This window comes from Hevea brasiliensis, chromosome 17 (assembly GCF_030052815.1).
Source record: "Hevea brasiliensis isolate MT/VB/25A 57/8 chromosome 17, ASM3005281v1, whole genome shotgun sequence".
Classification (NCBI taxonomy): domain Eukaryota; kingdom Viridiplantae; phylum Streptophyta; class Magnoliopsida; order Malpighiales; family Euphorbiaceae; genus Hevea; species Hevea brasiliensis.
Genome location: NC_079509.1, coordinates 5,160,172 through 5,176,318, shown reverse-complemented (window position 1 = coordinate 5,176,318; position 16,147 = coordinate 5,160,172). Strand labels below are relative to the sequence as shown.

At 32.5% G+C, this 16,147-nt stretch overlaps 2 protein-coding genes across 2 annotated transcripts; both read right to left on the bottom strand.

The window, feature by feature from the left end:
- Window positions 1-2,295: 2,295 nt before the first annotated feature.
- On the bottom strand, window positions 2,296-4,118 carry LOC110670223 (alpha-L-fucosidase 1). Its single transcript, XM_021832199.2, has 3 exons — window positions 3,555-4,118; window positions 3,233-3,472; window positions 2,296-3,055 (listed from the first exon to the last, which is right to left on the bottom strand). Exons 1-3 carry the CDS (start codon window positions 4,097-4,099, stop codon window positions 2,395-2,397), a joined length of 1,446 nt encoding a protein of 481 aa, XP_021687891.2. The 5' UTR covers window positions 4,100-4,118; the 3' UTR covers window positions 2,296-2,394.
- Window positions 4,119-5,739: 1,621 nt separating this feature from the next.
- LOC110670177 (protoheme IX farnesyltransferase, mitochondrial) lies at window positions 5,740-11,052 on the bottom strand. Its single transcript, XM_021832142.2, has 7 exons — window positions 10,521-11,052; window positions 10,077-10,206; window positions 9,070-9,207; window positions 8,796-8,929; window positions 8,434-8,559; window positions 7,964-8,067; window positions 5,740-6,561 (listed from the first exon to the last, which is right to left on the bottom strand). Exons 1-7 carry the CDS (start codon window positions 10,847-10,849, stop codon window positions 6,212-6,214), a joined length of 1,311 nt encoding a protein of 436 aa, XP_021687834.2. The 5' UTR covers window positions 10,850-11,052; the 3' UTR covers window positions 5,740-6,211.
- Window positions 11,053-16,147: the final 5,095 nt, after the last annotated feature.

Genomic DNA, 16,147 nt, shown 5'->3' with positions numbered 1-16,147 from the left:
CCCTTTGAAAATAACGTCAAGCATATTGCATTCACATTCAAAATAATACCCCAATGGAAGCACATGGGGAGTGTCGGTTGTGCCGACTTTTGTCTAGCCTCATCGCCGCCCTAATATAACCTCGATGTTTTATTTGCTGATATAACCTCGACTTTTTCAAGCATGTTTGCTGATATAAGTATATAAGCATATGATTTACTAAAAATTAATATATTAAAAATGTCTAATAAATTTTTTATAAGCTCTATTTTTAAGTTAAATATTTAAATAAAAATTTATAGATTTATTATTTTAATTACATATATTTTAATTCATTTTATATAAATTTTAATGTAAATATTTTTTTAAATTATAAATATTTAATTTAATAATTATTAAACTCATTATTACATAAGATCAAGTTTATATTACATATATTCTCGTAAAAAAAATTATAAAAAAATAATAAAGGAGTTTTTTTTTATCTAAATAATAAAAGAGTCTTAAAAATATAAAGAACAACGTTCTTATTGTATATTTTATTATAATAATCTCATTATAAAAGCTTATTGTACAATTCTTTATGTAAAATTAATTAAAATATGTATAATGAATAAGCGAATCTAAATGAAAACAATTAGTCTAATAGTTATTAAATTCATTTTTATATGAAGTTGGGTTTTTTGAAGTTGTAATTTTTTTTTTTCAAATGAGGCATGCTTGATAATAATAGTCATTTTAATAGTTATTAGCTGTTTTAATAATTATTAACTGTTTTATTAATTATTATCTATTGGATATTAACTATTAGTGATTAACTGTTTATATAATTATTAAAATAAACATATAGAGTGAAAATAACTATTAAATTAATAGTTAAACATAAAAATAATAATATAATCTTATTAACTCTAATTAAAATCATCCCTCAACTTAAAAAAAAAAAAAAACTACTTTCTCAATCAATAATATAAATAAAAAATAGTATTTCAACCTAATCAAAATGCTAATGCTACCCCATAATTTAAAATCAAAACCTATGCATGTTTCTGGGAAACTCAATAAATATATGCTTTGTAATTTCCAAAGCAAGCATGCCACGATCTTAAAGATTTGGTATCCGATTATGATAATATTATTATGGTATTAATGTACCTCCCATTAAATTTACAGATTGTATTTTCATATTTATAATTTAATAAATTTAGCCTTTCTGATTTGTTACAAAACAAATTTCTCAAAAGAATAATCCTATTTGAAATCAAATATTTAATTATTGGATTACTATTCCATTTACAAGGATATTTATAATCATTAAAGGAAATTATTATTAAATAAAAACAATATCTGATCTCTAACGTGATTACGATCTTTTGTCATAAAGGCAAAACAATAATAAAGTTTTCTTATTTGACGAAATTTTCCATTATTTGCAAATTATATATATATAATATGCGTTATAATAATAATAACTTAGTCTTAATTATAAACTAATAAAATTATTATATAAATTATTTTTCACTTTTCCACTAATTACTTTTGAAATTGATTTCATATTAATATTAAAAATTATAATTTTTTTAATACTAATTCTCTCTATGTTATTATAGGTATTTTCTTCTTTTTTTTTTTAATTTAGATAAAGAAATTTTTTATTATTAATTTATCCTATTTTTATATTGGGGTATCCAATGCTTTACTTTATACAAAATTAAATCTATTAATCCATGCGTTGTATTTTATTTGTAATATGTTATATATACACTTTTTAGTATATAATTTATGTGAATTATTCATTTAAATAAGATTTAAAACTTTTGTGGTTTATTAAAAGAAGTTTTTTTTTTCTCTTCTACAAAGTAGGCATATATGTGAATCTTCAATAAATTTTGAAAACATAATTTGAGAGAGAGAGAAGTGGGGAGGGGAAAATCATACAGTGAAGCGGTAATACATAGCAGCATCTTATATGGTATACTAGAGTAATAAGAGATTGATAAGTATAAGAATATAATTATTAAAATTAAAAAAAAAATTACCTATTGGTTACAATTTTTTTACTCATAATATACATATATATATTTATTCACTAATAATTTGTCATTTCATAATTTCTTGGGGGGTATTGAGCCAACAACTTTTTGGTGAAGATCAATTATGACAAAATAAGAATAATTGCTAGAAATTGCAGCAATTCACAAAATTTCATTTGCTTTTGCCTTTTTGGACATGCTTTTGTCTTTGTCCTTGTGGACATTAGTACATTGGCATACATAGACACAAGGCAAAATAAAAGTTCAGAGAGAGAGAGAGAGAGAGATGAAGCCTTAAGGGCATTATTTATCACTGAAATTAGATGAAGCCTTAAGGCCATTATTTATCACTGAAATTATTGCATATTTTGTGTTCTAAAAGCTAAAAAGGGTCATAGTGCAAACCAATGGAAGAAATCAATGGCACTCCTCTTGACTCCAAAAACTTAATCCTCACAATTTTGCCATAAACAACTTGTTTCTTTTCAAGCTTATGGAGCCTCTTGTACCCCACTGTAGTCCCTTTTGCAACCTTCTTTCCATCTACATTAATTTCATGCCGTTTGATCCTCTGACCAAGAGCAATTGCTTCTTGAATCCTAATGACGTTAAACCTTATACTTTCATTGCATCGAATTTCAATCCAACTACCCTCTTTTTCTTCATCTCTTGGAACCCAATATGTCCACAAATGGTCACTGTCTATCACATTTTCTGCTCCAAAACCACCATCTTTACCTCCTCTCTGGCTACTAACTTTTATCAAGCATTTCTCTGCCAAATTGGAAGCAAAAATTGTGTCAATTGCTTCTTTAAATTGCTTCAATCTTTGAACATCAGCGTAAGATATGAGGCCAGTTGAATTGGGTGGAACATTGAGCAAAAGTACACAATTTCGTCCAGCAGAATTGTAGTAGATGTCAAGTAGCTGGCTTAGCTTCTTGGGTGACTCGGATTTATGCCAAAACCATCCCTTTCTGATGGAAACATCACACTCTGCTGGTAGCCAATCTGTCCCTTTTGGATCACCGGTGTTTAGATAACTGCATTAATCAATATTAAAATACATGTGAAACCAACTTTCGCTTCAGCTTTTTAATCTGACTCTCTGCTACTTTATGGATTGTAATAACAATCACAAAAAAAAAAATCAATGAATTTTATGTCAGTGATATTAAAATCGATAAACTTGTGTGACTGTGCCTGAGAAAGAGACTCACTCAACAATACTACCATTCCCGATTGAAAGAGAAGTCCGATTAATGGTGGACCAGGATGTAGTTCCCGCAAATCCATTTTCATTTCCAACCCATCTGACATCAGGACCTGCATCAGAGAATATATTGATGGAACTCTGAAACTCTTTCACCATTGCAAACCAATCTGAGAAATAATATGACATATTTGGCGCATTTGAACCCTTAGCTCCATCAAACCAGATCTCTTTCACATTCCCATACCTGCCAAAATAATCTCATATTCAATAAAATATTCACACTCAAACGCTAGTCGATTAATCATTTCCATTTCTTTAATAATTACTTGTTTAGCAGCTCTTGCAACTGAGCCAAGTAGTACTCGTTGTATGGCAAATCATGTCCATATCTTCTATCGTGTCGATCCCACGGAGATAGATACAATCCCACGTCAACCCCACCATGATTCTTGGCTGCATTCACTAATTCTCGGACGACATCTCCATGGCCGTTCTTCCATGGACTACTAGCCACAGAATGGTGAGTGTATTTACTTGGCCACAAGCAGAACCCGTCGTGGTGTTTTGCAGTTAGTATCATCAGAGAGACTCCTGCTGCAGCTGCTGTATCGACCCATTGGTTGGCGTCCAGCCCAACCGGGTTAAAAATGGCCGGATTCTCATGGCCAGTGCCCCACTCGGAGTCTGTGAAAGTATTAACCCCGAAGTGGAGGAACATGATGAGCTCCCTCTGTTGCCATTTCAATTGGGAAAATGATGGGAGTGGTAGGATTGGCAATGGTGGTGTTGGGACTAGTTCCCGTTTTGAAATAACATTTTTTGGAAGTTGAAAGAATGTAACTATGCACAAAAAGCACCATAGCTTAGCCATGATGCCTTTTGCTACTGTGGGTTATTTATATTTAATGATGAGAGCAAGAGAGAGAGAGAGAGAGAGAGAGAGAGAGTATAGATGGGATAGCAGACCAAACAAAAAAGGGGGGGTGCAGATTCTGTGGATGAAGCCAGGCCAAAGTGAATAAAGGTTGAAACTTGAATGTGAATATGGTTTTGATTGGAATTTTGTTTGATTCTTTCTCTTTTTCACTCCGCTTGCAAGGATTCTTTCTCTTTCTATTTGTTATGGTTCTCTTTATTATTTGCTTTCATGCAGATGTAGCTATCATTCACGGGTGTAGACGATGCTGCAATGAATGAAATCTTTTTCTGGTAAAAAAAAAAAAAAAATCTTCATCTTGAACAAGCAAAAGAGTGGGTTTCACTTTTCCCACTATTGTCTTGAGCTTTCACTGTCATAGGGCTGACTAGAAAAAATTAAAAAAAAAAAAATTGAGGAAGAAAAAGGAATTGAAATTATAAAACAAAAAAGTAATTTTTTTTTATAAAAAGAACATTATTATTTTAAAAGAAATTATTTATGTATTTTTCATATTTTGATGAAAAGAGAAATAAGGAGAAAAAAATTATTTTTTATTATTATGCCCATTTTGAATAAATAAAATTATAGTAAAAATAAATATGTTGAATAATACGATAGATTATTCATAATATAATTTTATAGAACAATTTTTTTTTATATATAATATAATAAAATTATAGTAATTGAATAATAATTTATTCTCATATCAAATTAATGTTTTTTTCTCCATATTTTTGTGCTAAATTCAAGTCTATACTCTTTCAATCCCCAATAAAAAAAAAAAAAAGTTGCTTATCAAATTACTTTTCTATGAATTTAATCCACCAACTCCTACATTAATCATGAAATTACTGTTATATAATTAGAAATCATTATAAATTAATTTTAAATAAAAGTTAATAAATTTTAATTAAGAAAATTAAATATAATTTCTTAAATCATTTTTTTAAGTTAATTTTGATGCCTTCAAACATTCAGCTCGCTCTTCCCTTTTCCCTCTGGAGGTGCTTGAGCAAACAAAATGGCTGCCGCGACTAGTGCTATATATGGCTGAGTGGAAATAATGATGTTAGTCTTAGTAATCAGTCAAGGCACTTGACTATTGCATGCTCTGACCCTCCCTCCACCCTTCTCAAACAATCTCAGTGCTGTTAACGTGAATACTTCCTCCATACTTGATACTTGTAAGTAGCATAATAATGGCCAACTTTCTTACATTCAACAATGTAACTGGCCTTTCAATCAATCTTAAAAAAAAAAAAAAATTGACAAAAAAAAAATAGAGAAAAACAACTCCTAATGACAAATTAATGAGAGCACCTAGTGCATAAAACTCGAACATTACTCCAATGGGACATCAAAAGAAAGAGCCGAGCTCCTGGGACATACAAGCTTGCCATGAGGCACGTAGAGACCGAACAAAACAGCTTATGCAAGCCAATCTGATGACCTATTTGCTCAAGAACTTAAGTAAAAAAAGAACTAAAACAAGGCATATAGCTGAGAAATTGAAAGAAAAGAAGCTAAGATCTCCCAAGCGACCTGAGAATCATTAGAATTTAAGGCCGAAATGACCAAAGATACAATCAGACTAAAAAAATAACCGCTTTGCCAAGGGCTGTTTCCTTGGAATTTATTTTGTTTAATAATTATTTTTTTAATATACATCACAAATACAGTAATAAAGTTGCACAGTCCCATATCACTTCAAGAGCAATTGACAAAAAAAAAAAAAAAAAATATCACTTCAAGAGCACAAGACTAACCCCACCCGCTATGAAGTCCTACTTAAGTGTGAAGCGCCCGCCATTCTTCTGTTGGGAACAACCCTCCGGTGGTCTAATACCAGTTCTTATAACATGCTCGTGAAAGATAAACCTCATCTATAAGAAATTGCTTAATTTTTATCAAACTCAAAAGACAAACTACCATCCTAATCATCAAAATGACAAGAAAAGGTAATCCAACAAAAGATCACCAGAGAGCGGGCCAGTGCCCAACTTTTAGAGTTGCCTTCCTACTTTATTGGATTAAAGCAACACTAACAGCCAGACACTGAACATATTAGGGAACAGAATATGAAGGTGCTGGCAGAAAAGGAAATGGTGCAATAGAAGCATATGCCACAGGTGCACGTGCTTGTGTACCAGCAATTGTATGCCTTCTTTTGCTCTTCTGATTATCAGTTCCAGAGTCTAGTACTTTAGCTTCCAAGGATGATGGAAGCTCACTTTCTCCACAGAGACGGTGAAACAAAAGCCCAGACATAAATACAGGAAGATACAGTAGACTGGCATGAAACATCCTCTTAGCCTTATGTACTGTTCGGTCTTGGTAGAATGAAAACGCTGAGGCACTAATTGCTAGAGTCAAGAGTGATGACTCAAGACAAAACCAACCAGAAGTCACACCCCCTGCACATAATATTTGATAAATTAGGTGATTAAAAGAGATGATCACTAGGACATGTTTAAAACATCAAGTTATTATTCATATTGTTGTGACATTGACTTGCCAAAAAGAGAGTTCCCAGAAACTCGATTCCGGTTGTAAATATCAATTAACAAAGTGTATTACACAAGGAAGGTACTAAGGCAAGATGCTTAAGCATTATAAATTGTATTAACTCATTAAACAAGTAAAAAAATAATTAATGTGCAAAAACCAAGAATTGTACATGATTCAATAAGCTTGACAAACGTGCAGAAGAAATCGTAAAAGAAATCATGAAATAATTGCATGTAAAAATGCTATGAAGACAAATCTGCAAACATAATACAGTCCCTAAAACAAGTACATTCCTCACAGATGATAGGATGTATAGAACAAAAAATTCAGGAGTCATTCTTTATGCTTAAAGCAGAGCCATGTAACAAGAAGAAAGTTACACCATACCATATCTAAGGATTATGTGAAGATCTCAACATACATGTATCACCGTAACAACAGAAACTAAATCTCATGTGAATAACTTTGCATGCATGCATCACCGTAACAGCATAAACAAGGAAGGTACTAAGGCAAGATGCTTAAGCATTATAAATTGTATTAACTCATTAAACAATTAAAAAAATAATTAATGTGCAAAAACCAAGAATTGTACATAATTCAATAAGCTTGACAAACGTGCAGAAGAAATCGTAAAAGAAATCATGAAATAATTGCATGTAAAAATGCTATGAAGACAAATCTGCAAACATAATACAGTCCCTAAAACAAGTACATTCCTCACAGATGATAGGATGTATAGAACAAAAAATTCAGGAGTCATTCTTTATGCTTAAAGCAGAGCCATGTAACAAGAAGAAAGTTACACCATACCATATCTAAGGATTATGTGAAGATCTCAACATACATGTATCACCGTAACAACAGAAACTAAATCTCATGTGAATAACTTTGCATGCATGCATCACCGTAACAGCATAAACTGAAGTCTACAAATCCCAACTGAAAAAGGAGAGAGGAGGGAAGGGGGTGGGTTTGTGGGTTGTGGAAGGAAGGAAAGAAAAGACATAGATCAGATTGAAGTAAACTAAATAACATGCTTCATTCCCAATTATTTTTTGCTTAAATATGAGAAACTTGCAGAAGGGTACCAAATGAAGAAGCCATTAAAAAAAAAAAACCAAAACATTTACTGCACAAGGCTTTCCGCATTGTAGGTTTTAAAGAGAGTCAAATGCACACATTCTTTCCCTTGCCCTGTAAATGGAGAAACCTTATTGTTGCATCAAGGCTTACCCTTTGAAGAAACCACGAAAAACCAAAAAAAGCAACAAAGATAAGCGTTTTCTTCAGTTGACAGGAACTTACAGTCATATGCTAAAAAACCCAATGGAACCAGATACAGACAGTTCCTAAGAGCCACTGAGGCAGTTCTTTGACCAGAAGGATCAGCAAGAGAGAACATCTTAAACCTGAAGATGCCACAAATGAATATATATATATATATATATATATATAAGGAAAAGGTTAATATTAAAAACGAGAGAGAGAGAGAGAGAGAGAGAGAGAGAGAGAGAGAGAAGCCGAGCACATGGTATTGAATATTAACAGCATCATTCACATGCATGCGTAAGGATACCACCTCCCTCCAAATTATCTATGTTGATTATGATCCAGATTAAACATTTCAATGTCACCACCTTGTTAATTTGATCAACAAATTTACATCCATTATTGTGAAATTTATCCCAGACAGTTTTGCTGCAGCTTTTATATCAAAACCAATGAAAAATTAAGGAGACACCAAGTAACTTTAAAATCACAGAATCTGCACATACCCTCCATCAGCATAATCATTGCGACACAAATAAGCAAGGGCCATGAAGTGTGGTATTTGCCAAAAATACAGTGCAGCAGGAAGAATCATTGCATTCAATGAAACCTGGCCAGAAGCTGCAGCCCACCTGAAAACCAAGAAAACAAAAGCATGAGCCTGGATGCAGGTTCAGTTAGTTAATGTTAACCCAAGATTTTTCTCACTACATCTTTGAGATTGCAAAATCACATGAATGCATACATACAAACATAACTGGTAAACCCCTAATCAGGGCCCATCCTCTTGTCCTATGAGCCAACTGGGAGGTTGTACAAGAAAACATGTGCAGTCAAAAAGGGAAATGAAATTGGAGGACAAAATTACCCTAGAAGTGGTGGAATGGCACCGACAACAGCCCCAACCCATGTGTTGACCGGATGAATCTGCTTCAATGGCGTATATACAAATGCATAAAGAATAAGATTGGATGCTGCAAGCCCAGCTGCCAACATATTAGCCTGCAACAATCTTGTCATGGAGGCTGCATCATTAGTCACTCAGGTCCCAGCAAAATAAACATTGGGTGCTAATAAGAGATGACATTATCAGAGTCAAATAATATGCCAGTAAAAAGAGGGAAGCGAATTTATTTGGCCACCTTGCATGTCAACAAAGCAGTGCCAGCTAAACCAACAGAAGATGCCCAGGCAACAGCATGTGGTATCGTAAGACGCCCTGAAGGAAGTGGTCTTTGCCTTGTTCTTTTCATTTTGGCATCATTACTTATCTCCAACACCTAATAAAATATGTACAAACCCTTATCTCAGAAGTTCAAATCAACCGAGTAAAATGTGAAAAGCGACTAAACACAAGATCTATCAGCAATCAAACACTTGTAAAACACTTGTTTTCATAGTTGTTAAAAGTGCACTAGAAGCTTAAGCCAACACCTCTAGACCTCTACAAGGGCGAGGCAGGTGTTATCACAAAATTTGCGTTCTTGCACCACTGTTGTAAGGCAACTGGTGCAAGGCCACCACAGCTAGACTTGTAGCTTCCAATCTGCCAGAATCAGCATCACCAGCCTGAAGAATCACCTAAATACATAGCTGTTGATAGGATATAACAAGACCACCATCCCCAGAGTACCAACGAGTGATGTTACCCTTCCATCATTCAAGCACCTCAATTTTCTCCGCTCACACCTTATTCTAATCCCATTTGAAAAAAAAAGGGAGCATTATTATTCAAAAATTAATGTTATAAAAGATTTGAATATTAAAAAATTCATGGATCACCTTATGTTATTGCCTTCAAGAAAACAGCCAAATGCTATTGCAGTCTCATACAACCAAACTTTTGATGTTTTCTGTTTCTCACCCCACTATCCTATGTCTATATACAGGGCTCTAAATGAAAATTAAAACTTCTGATCAGCCAGATAGTTTACATAAGCCAGTGAGAGATAAGATTCATTTCTTCGATTATAAATTCTTGGAAAACCATGAGAATGAACACTTATAATAAACAAAATTTTATTAATGGACAGAAAACATTATAATGGAGGATGAGGCACTCATCACAAGCAACATAAGACTGTTAAGAGTTGCAATTTGTTTGGTAACGTATACAATCATAACCAAATACTATCTCTCCAAAGCAAACCTGATTTAATGAGTTAGCAGATGCTGCAACCATCATTGTACCAGCGCAAGTCCAACACAGTCCTGCAAAATCAACAGCATTGCCACTCCCAAGAACATATCCGGTTCCAGAAGTTGCAACAACTAACATGCTGGAAACAAGGAAGTCTGAGTTAAGAGGATAATTTTGTACACAAAACCCAAGAAGTAATGCATAATGTATTAGAATCAAACGTTATACAACTAGGCTGATAAGTCAAGATATTACCTCCGAAAAGAAAAAGCTACCAACTCTAAATGTTATCATCCAAAATGATTGCATAGAGTGAAATCAATTCTATTAATTACATATAAACTACTATTGAAGAAGATGAAAGAATTAACAAACCAAGATAAGCTAAAGAAAATATTCACAGACACACACACACACACACAAAAAGCGGGAATTGAAAGAGGAAAAGGAAACCTGAGGCGAGCTTTGGAGAGCTCCCAATAGCAGCGGCTGTAGTGACGAGCCAATTGCACCGCGGAAGTAAAGGGTGAGAGATCGACAGCGGCGACCGAGGAAGATGGGGAGAAAGTTCGAATTTCATCAGATTTGGGTTTCAGAAACCTAGATTTTAGTGAGCCTAAAGGTGGAGGGATGGCAGCGGATGACGATGAGCAACGCGAGAGGAATTGCGGCACAATGATAAAGCCGTTTGCATTGAAAATCGATGAAGACCACGATCCATGATGATAATAATTCAAGTTTGAAAACAGCTTTGGTGTGAAACTCACCGAGTTCCTCCACATGGTGAGGATCAAAGGTTCCCCAAGAGAGTTGGGTCAGTTTTTTCGGCGTATAGGCACCAGCAGCAAGCTTTCGCAAAAATGCATTCAAATAAAAGGGGTATCTCAATCTCGACCGAAGATTAGATTTGAAGCTTGAGATTCGCTTAAATTCAGCTCACATTTAAACTGGTTGATTAAATCAAGATTTTTAAAACCTGCTCCGTCATTAAAACAGTGAAGAAAGAAGATTTAAGATTTTAAGGTTGAATAAAATTTAATGGGACATACTATTAAAAAAATATTAATTATATGTTATAAAATTAATAATTTAATGCATTATCACAAGCATTAATATAGTATATATTATAAATATTTAGTAAAGAAATTTAATTATATTTTAAAACGTAATTTAGTAAAATTAATTTAAAATTTCTAATTAAAATTTTAAATTTGAATAATAATATTTTATAATAAAAACGAGCCCATGATATGGCTATGACAATCCCCTGGACCACACTATAAGATGCAGGATGGTTAGAAACAATGACTTGTGTGAATGGTATAAAAAAAAAAGCCTAATTTTTTTAATGGGATAAAAGGAACTATTAACATTCAAAAATAGTATCGTTTTTGATCAATTTAGATCTTTAAAAACTATGAAAGATGGAATGCCCTCCACTTGACAATGACATCCTTGTTAACTTTAGGCATAATTCAAGAAACAATTGTACAGTTTAATATTTTGGCAATACGGCTCACACAACATGACAACAATAAAACAAAATGAAATCAAATTTTAATTACTGGACTGCAATTATCTAAAGAATTCCTAGAGACTCAAATCTGGAACTACACAACATAAAGAAACAGTATAAATAGCTCAAATAGCTACTTCTGTCAAAACTTGGGACATAGATTTACACCTTGAAGGCCACCAAAGCAGAACAAATCCCAAACACGATATATAATATCTAGCTCTTGTGAGACATCCACGTAATATAAATGAGTTGAATTTACATCCTGCTCATAAAAAGGTCAGTACTTTCTTCTTAAATTAAATTTCCCCTTCTAATTTGATTCAATACAGTATATCCAATGCGATCAAATCAAAACAGGGCTTCAGTTTTATAAAAACTTCTATAAAATTGGGACTATGGTTAAGTTTTATAGAATATTACCCTTTTAAAACAATATATATATTACAATAATGATAACTATGGTTAAGGATAGAAATGCTGCTAACTATTAAAACAATATATATTATAATAATACAACTAGAAATTCTATTTAAAACTTCCATTAAATGCTGCTAACTGTTAACCATAAGAAAATACAAGATTCCATCACCCATAACTCAAGACTCATATTTCCTCTGTAACACACTCTCACCATTCACTCTAACCTAGCCTTGGAGTGCTTTACAAAGACTTCAAATAAAAATCAAAAGCCCATAATCATAGATATGTAGAGACACCGGCAAAAGACTCACTCTAAACCTTCAAGAATGTGGTGCTCAATCTAGGAAGTTAGTGTTAGTTCACCTACTGATTTATTCTAAATTTCATGCATTTCTCATTCTATCAACGGACCAATATGCCATACTTGGGAGGCATTTGATTCACAAATTCCAATTTACTTTTTGGTATCACTGGCAATGTGAAGATTCCTAAGAATGATTTATTTAACAACGTTTTGCTGAAAATAAAAGATTATTAGGGATGCATCATTTGAATCACAAAGGTATTCAAGTAAGATTACTATTATGATCTTAAATACAAAGCGGTTAATTATTTTTTTAAGCAGTATTTGCTTTTACTTTTGCTTATTACCAAAAAAAAAAAAAAAGAAAAATTCTTCCAATATGATGAACTTTTCTACATTCAACTTCTTTTTTTTTTTTTTTTGTCAAAGTCATACAAGTATTCTTCAATATCTCACACAGGTATCCAGTTAGATTCTTACAACACAATTTTGGGAGATATTACACTTTAATAGGGGAAAGAAAAGCATGACACCTGAAAATTAGTGATTATTCTTCTTGAAAAAGATATTTTGTCCAAAAAATATAACATAATGGAGTCTTTGTCCTAACACAATATTCAATTGCAAAGCATCCAAGAATTTGAGATTATACTCATTAAACTCCATGCTCGTTCCTTCTGGGGGAATGTAGGTGTTCCTTCTGGGGGAATGTAGGTTTCCATGGAAGTTGGAATGTGATATTTGGGTAATTTTAGTTTACCATGTAAACCAAACATGGTAATCCCATATTACAATCCATATCACCCCACATTGTGTACCAAACACTAACTTAGTCGGACATCAGAGATAAACAGACATATCAAATTATCAATTAAATAAAGACCACGAGAGGAAGTTTTCAAACTTCTAAAATTAGCACATGAATCCAGTAAGAATGACACTCAAAAGCCAACATTAGTTATAAATATGAAATCAAAGTACCTCTTTACCTTTCAGATCCTGAGCCTTTATCTTTATCATTTCAGCTTTCCACAGAAATTCCTCCTACGAAGTGAGAAAGGTTCACTGTAAACATTCTTTTTTTTCCCTTTCATTCAGCATAATGGCAAAGCATCAAGCATGTAAAGATCAAGAGGCCAAGCAAGTATGACCACAACCCCAATAGCAAAATTCTCTCAAACAAACAAGTACTCACCTCACGACGCTCTTGAAAAAGACGCAATGGGGCCAACATAGATTCCACCTGCCACTTTGCTAACAAAGAAGGAAAAGGGGCTAAATTTTAAACTAACTACACAGTAATATTCAAAAGGAAAAATTATCAGTTAATTGAAAATAAAATAAAGAAGCAGCTATATATAATCTTATTCTAATTATTCAGCATTAAACAATCTATTCATACACATTTTCAACAAAGATGCATGTCATGTTAACACTGATATACGGATATAGAGACTACAAGAACAAAAACATCTTGGTTAATCAAAGTAGTAATAATTATGATGCTAGCCTAGTCTCAAAGAAGTGGCTTATAGAAACTGCAACCTAAATTTTCTTAATTTCTTTGACCTAATATCAGCTTTCTTGGCTGCTTGAACAAGTGCTGTTAGAGTCTAAATCCAATTGAAATTAGAAAATATAATTAGTTTAGTAAGTATAATTAGTTTAGGAAGTTTAATAGAATTAAAATTATGAAGTTTATTAATTAGAGTTCTAAAATGATTAAATTTTAATGCCCTATATATATGTGCAGTTGATTGGCTATTATATGGAACGCATTATAAAGAGCTCACAAAGTGAAGAGGTGTATTAAATTCTATGAGTTTTGTTTTGGTGATTTTGAGGGTGAGAAAAATAATTAGTGACTGTAATTATTTTTTCTTGATAATGAATTTATTGGTGGAGTAGGCTTACGCCAAACTATATTAAATTTTTATATTTTTTATTTTATGTGGGTGTGATTTTCGCAATAAGAATTGATAAAATTATAACTCAAAATCATAGTGGGATTTGAAGAGAGACCTTTTCATTTTTTTATATAGCGTATAACTCTTATTTTAATGTTATTCCTATATTGAATGAGACTCCTAATCAGATTAAAATTAAAAAATTAACACTATAATTAGGAAAATGACGGAAAGATTATTTGACTTCACCCATATGGAGTAGCTTTGCCTATGGAGAGGGGTTATTGCTCATTATAGAGAAAAGTTTTGCCAATTGCTGAGAATTTAACTTTGCCCATTGATGTTGCAGTGAAAAGATGTTTCGATGGAGAAAAGTCATTGAATTCAAGAGGAAGAAATTATTGTCCATTAATTATAAGACTTTTGTCCATTAATTATAGGACTCTTGTCCATTTAGTTGAAGACATCCTTTGTGGTGTAGTAATTAAAGTAGTAAATATATTGACTTATGTATAGAGCAAATTAAGAAAACTAACTAATATATTTACTATGAATAGTTTATAGTGTGAATTATATTGGGTGTAATTGAAATGATAAGTATTATAATTTAAACTTGTAATAATGATTTTATTATTTAAAGATAAAAAAAATGATATATCAATAAACATAATTCTATATTAAAAGAATAAATCACATAAATATTAATATTTTATATATTTATTTTATTTTTTTATAATTTACATATTTTCATAGTCCACGACAGGAGCTACGGCGAGATTATGGGAGCGGGGCCAAAGAGAATGACTCAATCACGGAATCGGTATTTAGAGAGAGGTGGGAGCTGAGGGCAGGCAACATGAGCTGTGACTTATGACGTGTTACTATACTTTAAAAAGTATAGTTTTTCTTTATTTAAAAAAAATACAGATTCTTTTTAACATAAATGTTCATTGGTAAATGTATTTTTATATCGACATAACATGTTACTTAATGAATGATGATTAGATCATGAAAAAAAATGTATTTCATATTTTTTATAAAAAAATATTATTGATATTATTTATATAATAATAAATGAAGATAAATAAAAAAAAATTAATTTATTCTATATTATTTAAATAAATTATTAAAATAAAAGAGAATAAGCAATTTTTCTCATAAATGAATAAAGGGAAATATCCTCTTTTCTTTCTTATCTTATGTTTATATTGTAGAGGTATATATTGTAATAGCCATTTCTCTCTATTTCTCTCTTTTTTTTTTTTTGAATTGCACATTTCATTGCATTAAAATTAAAAGGGCAAATTAAATTTAACAAAGCCTTGCTCAGAATACAACCCCTACTCAATGTATAAGTCCCACAAAGCAAGCCCAATTCTTGATAGCAAACTTAGCCGAACCATAGGCAATAACTCAGAAAACTCTCACAATACTGCCGTCTACCAGAATCAAGCCAGAGTGACTCACCGAAGTCAAATTAGGAGAAACCATCCTCCAAAGACTAGCAGCCATAGCTAAACTAGTCAAAATTAGGAAGAAGATACTCCACAACCAAAGCAAAGACAGATAAACTCTTCAAGATAAATTCATAGGGCTCACCATTGTCGCTCTAGGAGAAAGAAAGGCAGGGCCATGACGTTGCAATCTCCTATAACTATGGGACGCCGGTTACCTCATGTAAATGCCAGATCAACAGATCACCAAACACCAGGGGAAAAGAAACAACAAGCCAAAAACACCAGGGGAAAAGAAACCAAGGAAGCAGGAACCAAACAACAGATCAAACCACCTCTTCCTCGTAGCAGATCCTTTTTCAAACCATTCTCACCAGTTAGAACCCAGATCTACAAAACAAACGCAAAACAAAACTATACAAACCAATTAGGGAAGGCGAGGGACCCTAAAAGCCCCAGCCGGCGATGAGCCTTTC

Coding starts and splice junctions, on each gene's coding strand:
- LOC110670177 (XM_021832142.2), bottom strand. CDS start 10,849: ATGTGGAGGAACTCGGTGAGTTTCACACCAAAGCTGTTTTCAAACTTG. Junction 8,930..9,069: donor CTGCTTTGTTGACATGCAAG/GTGGCCAAATAA, acceptor AGATTGTTGCAG/GCTAATATGTTGGCAGCTGG. Junction 8,068..8,433: donor AATGATTATGCTGATGGAGG/GTATGTGCAGAT, acceptor TGGCATCTTCAG/GTTTAAGATGTTCTCTCTTG.
- LOC110670223 (XM_021832199.2), bottom strand. CDS start 4,099: ATGGCTAAGCTATGGTGCTTTTTGTGCATAGTTACATTCTTTCAACTT. Junction 3,473..3,554: donor TTGCAAGAGCTGCTAAACAA/GTAATTATTAAA, acceptor TTATTTTGGCAG/GTATGGGAATGTGAAAGAGA. Junction 3,056..3,232: donor GGGAATGGTAGTATTGTTGA/GTGAGTCTCTTT, acceptor TGATTAATGCAG/TTATCTAAACACCGGTGATC.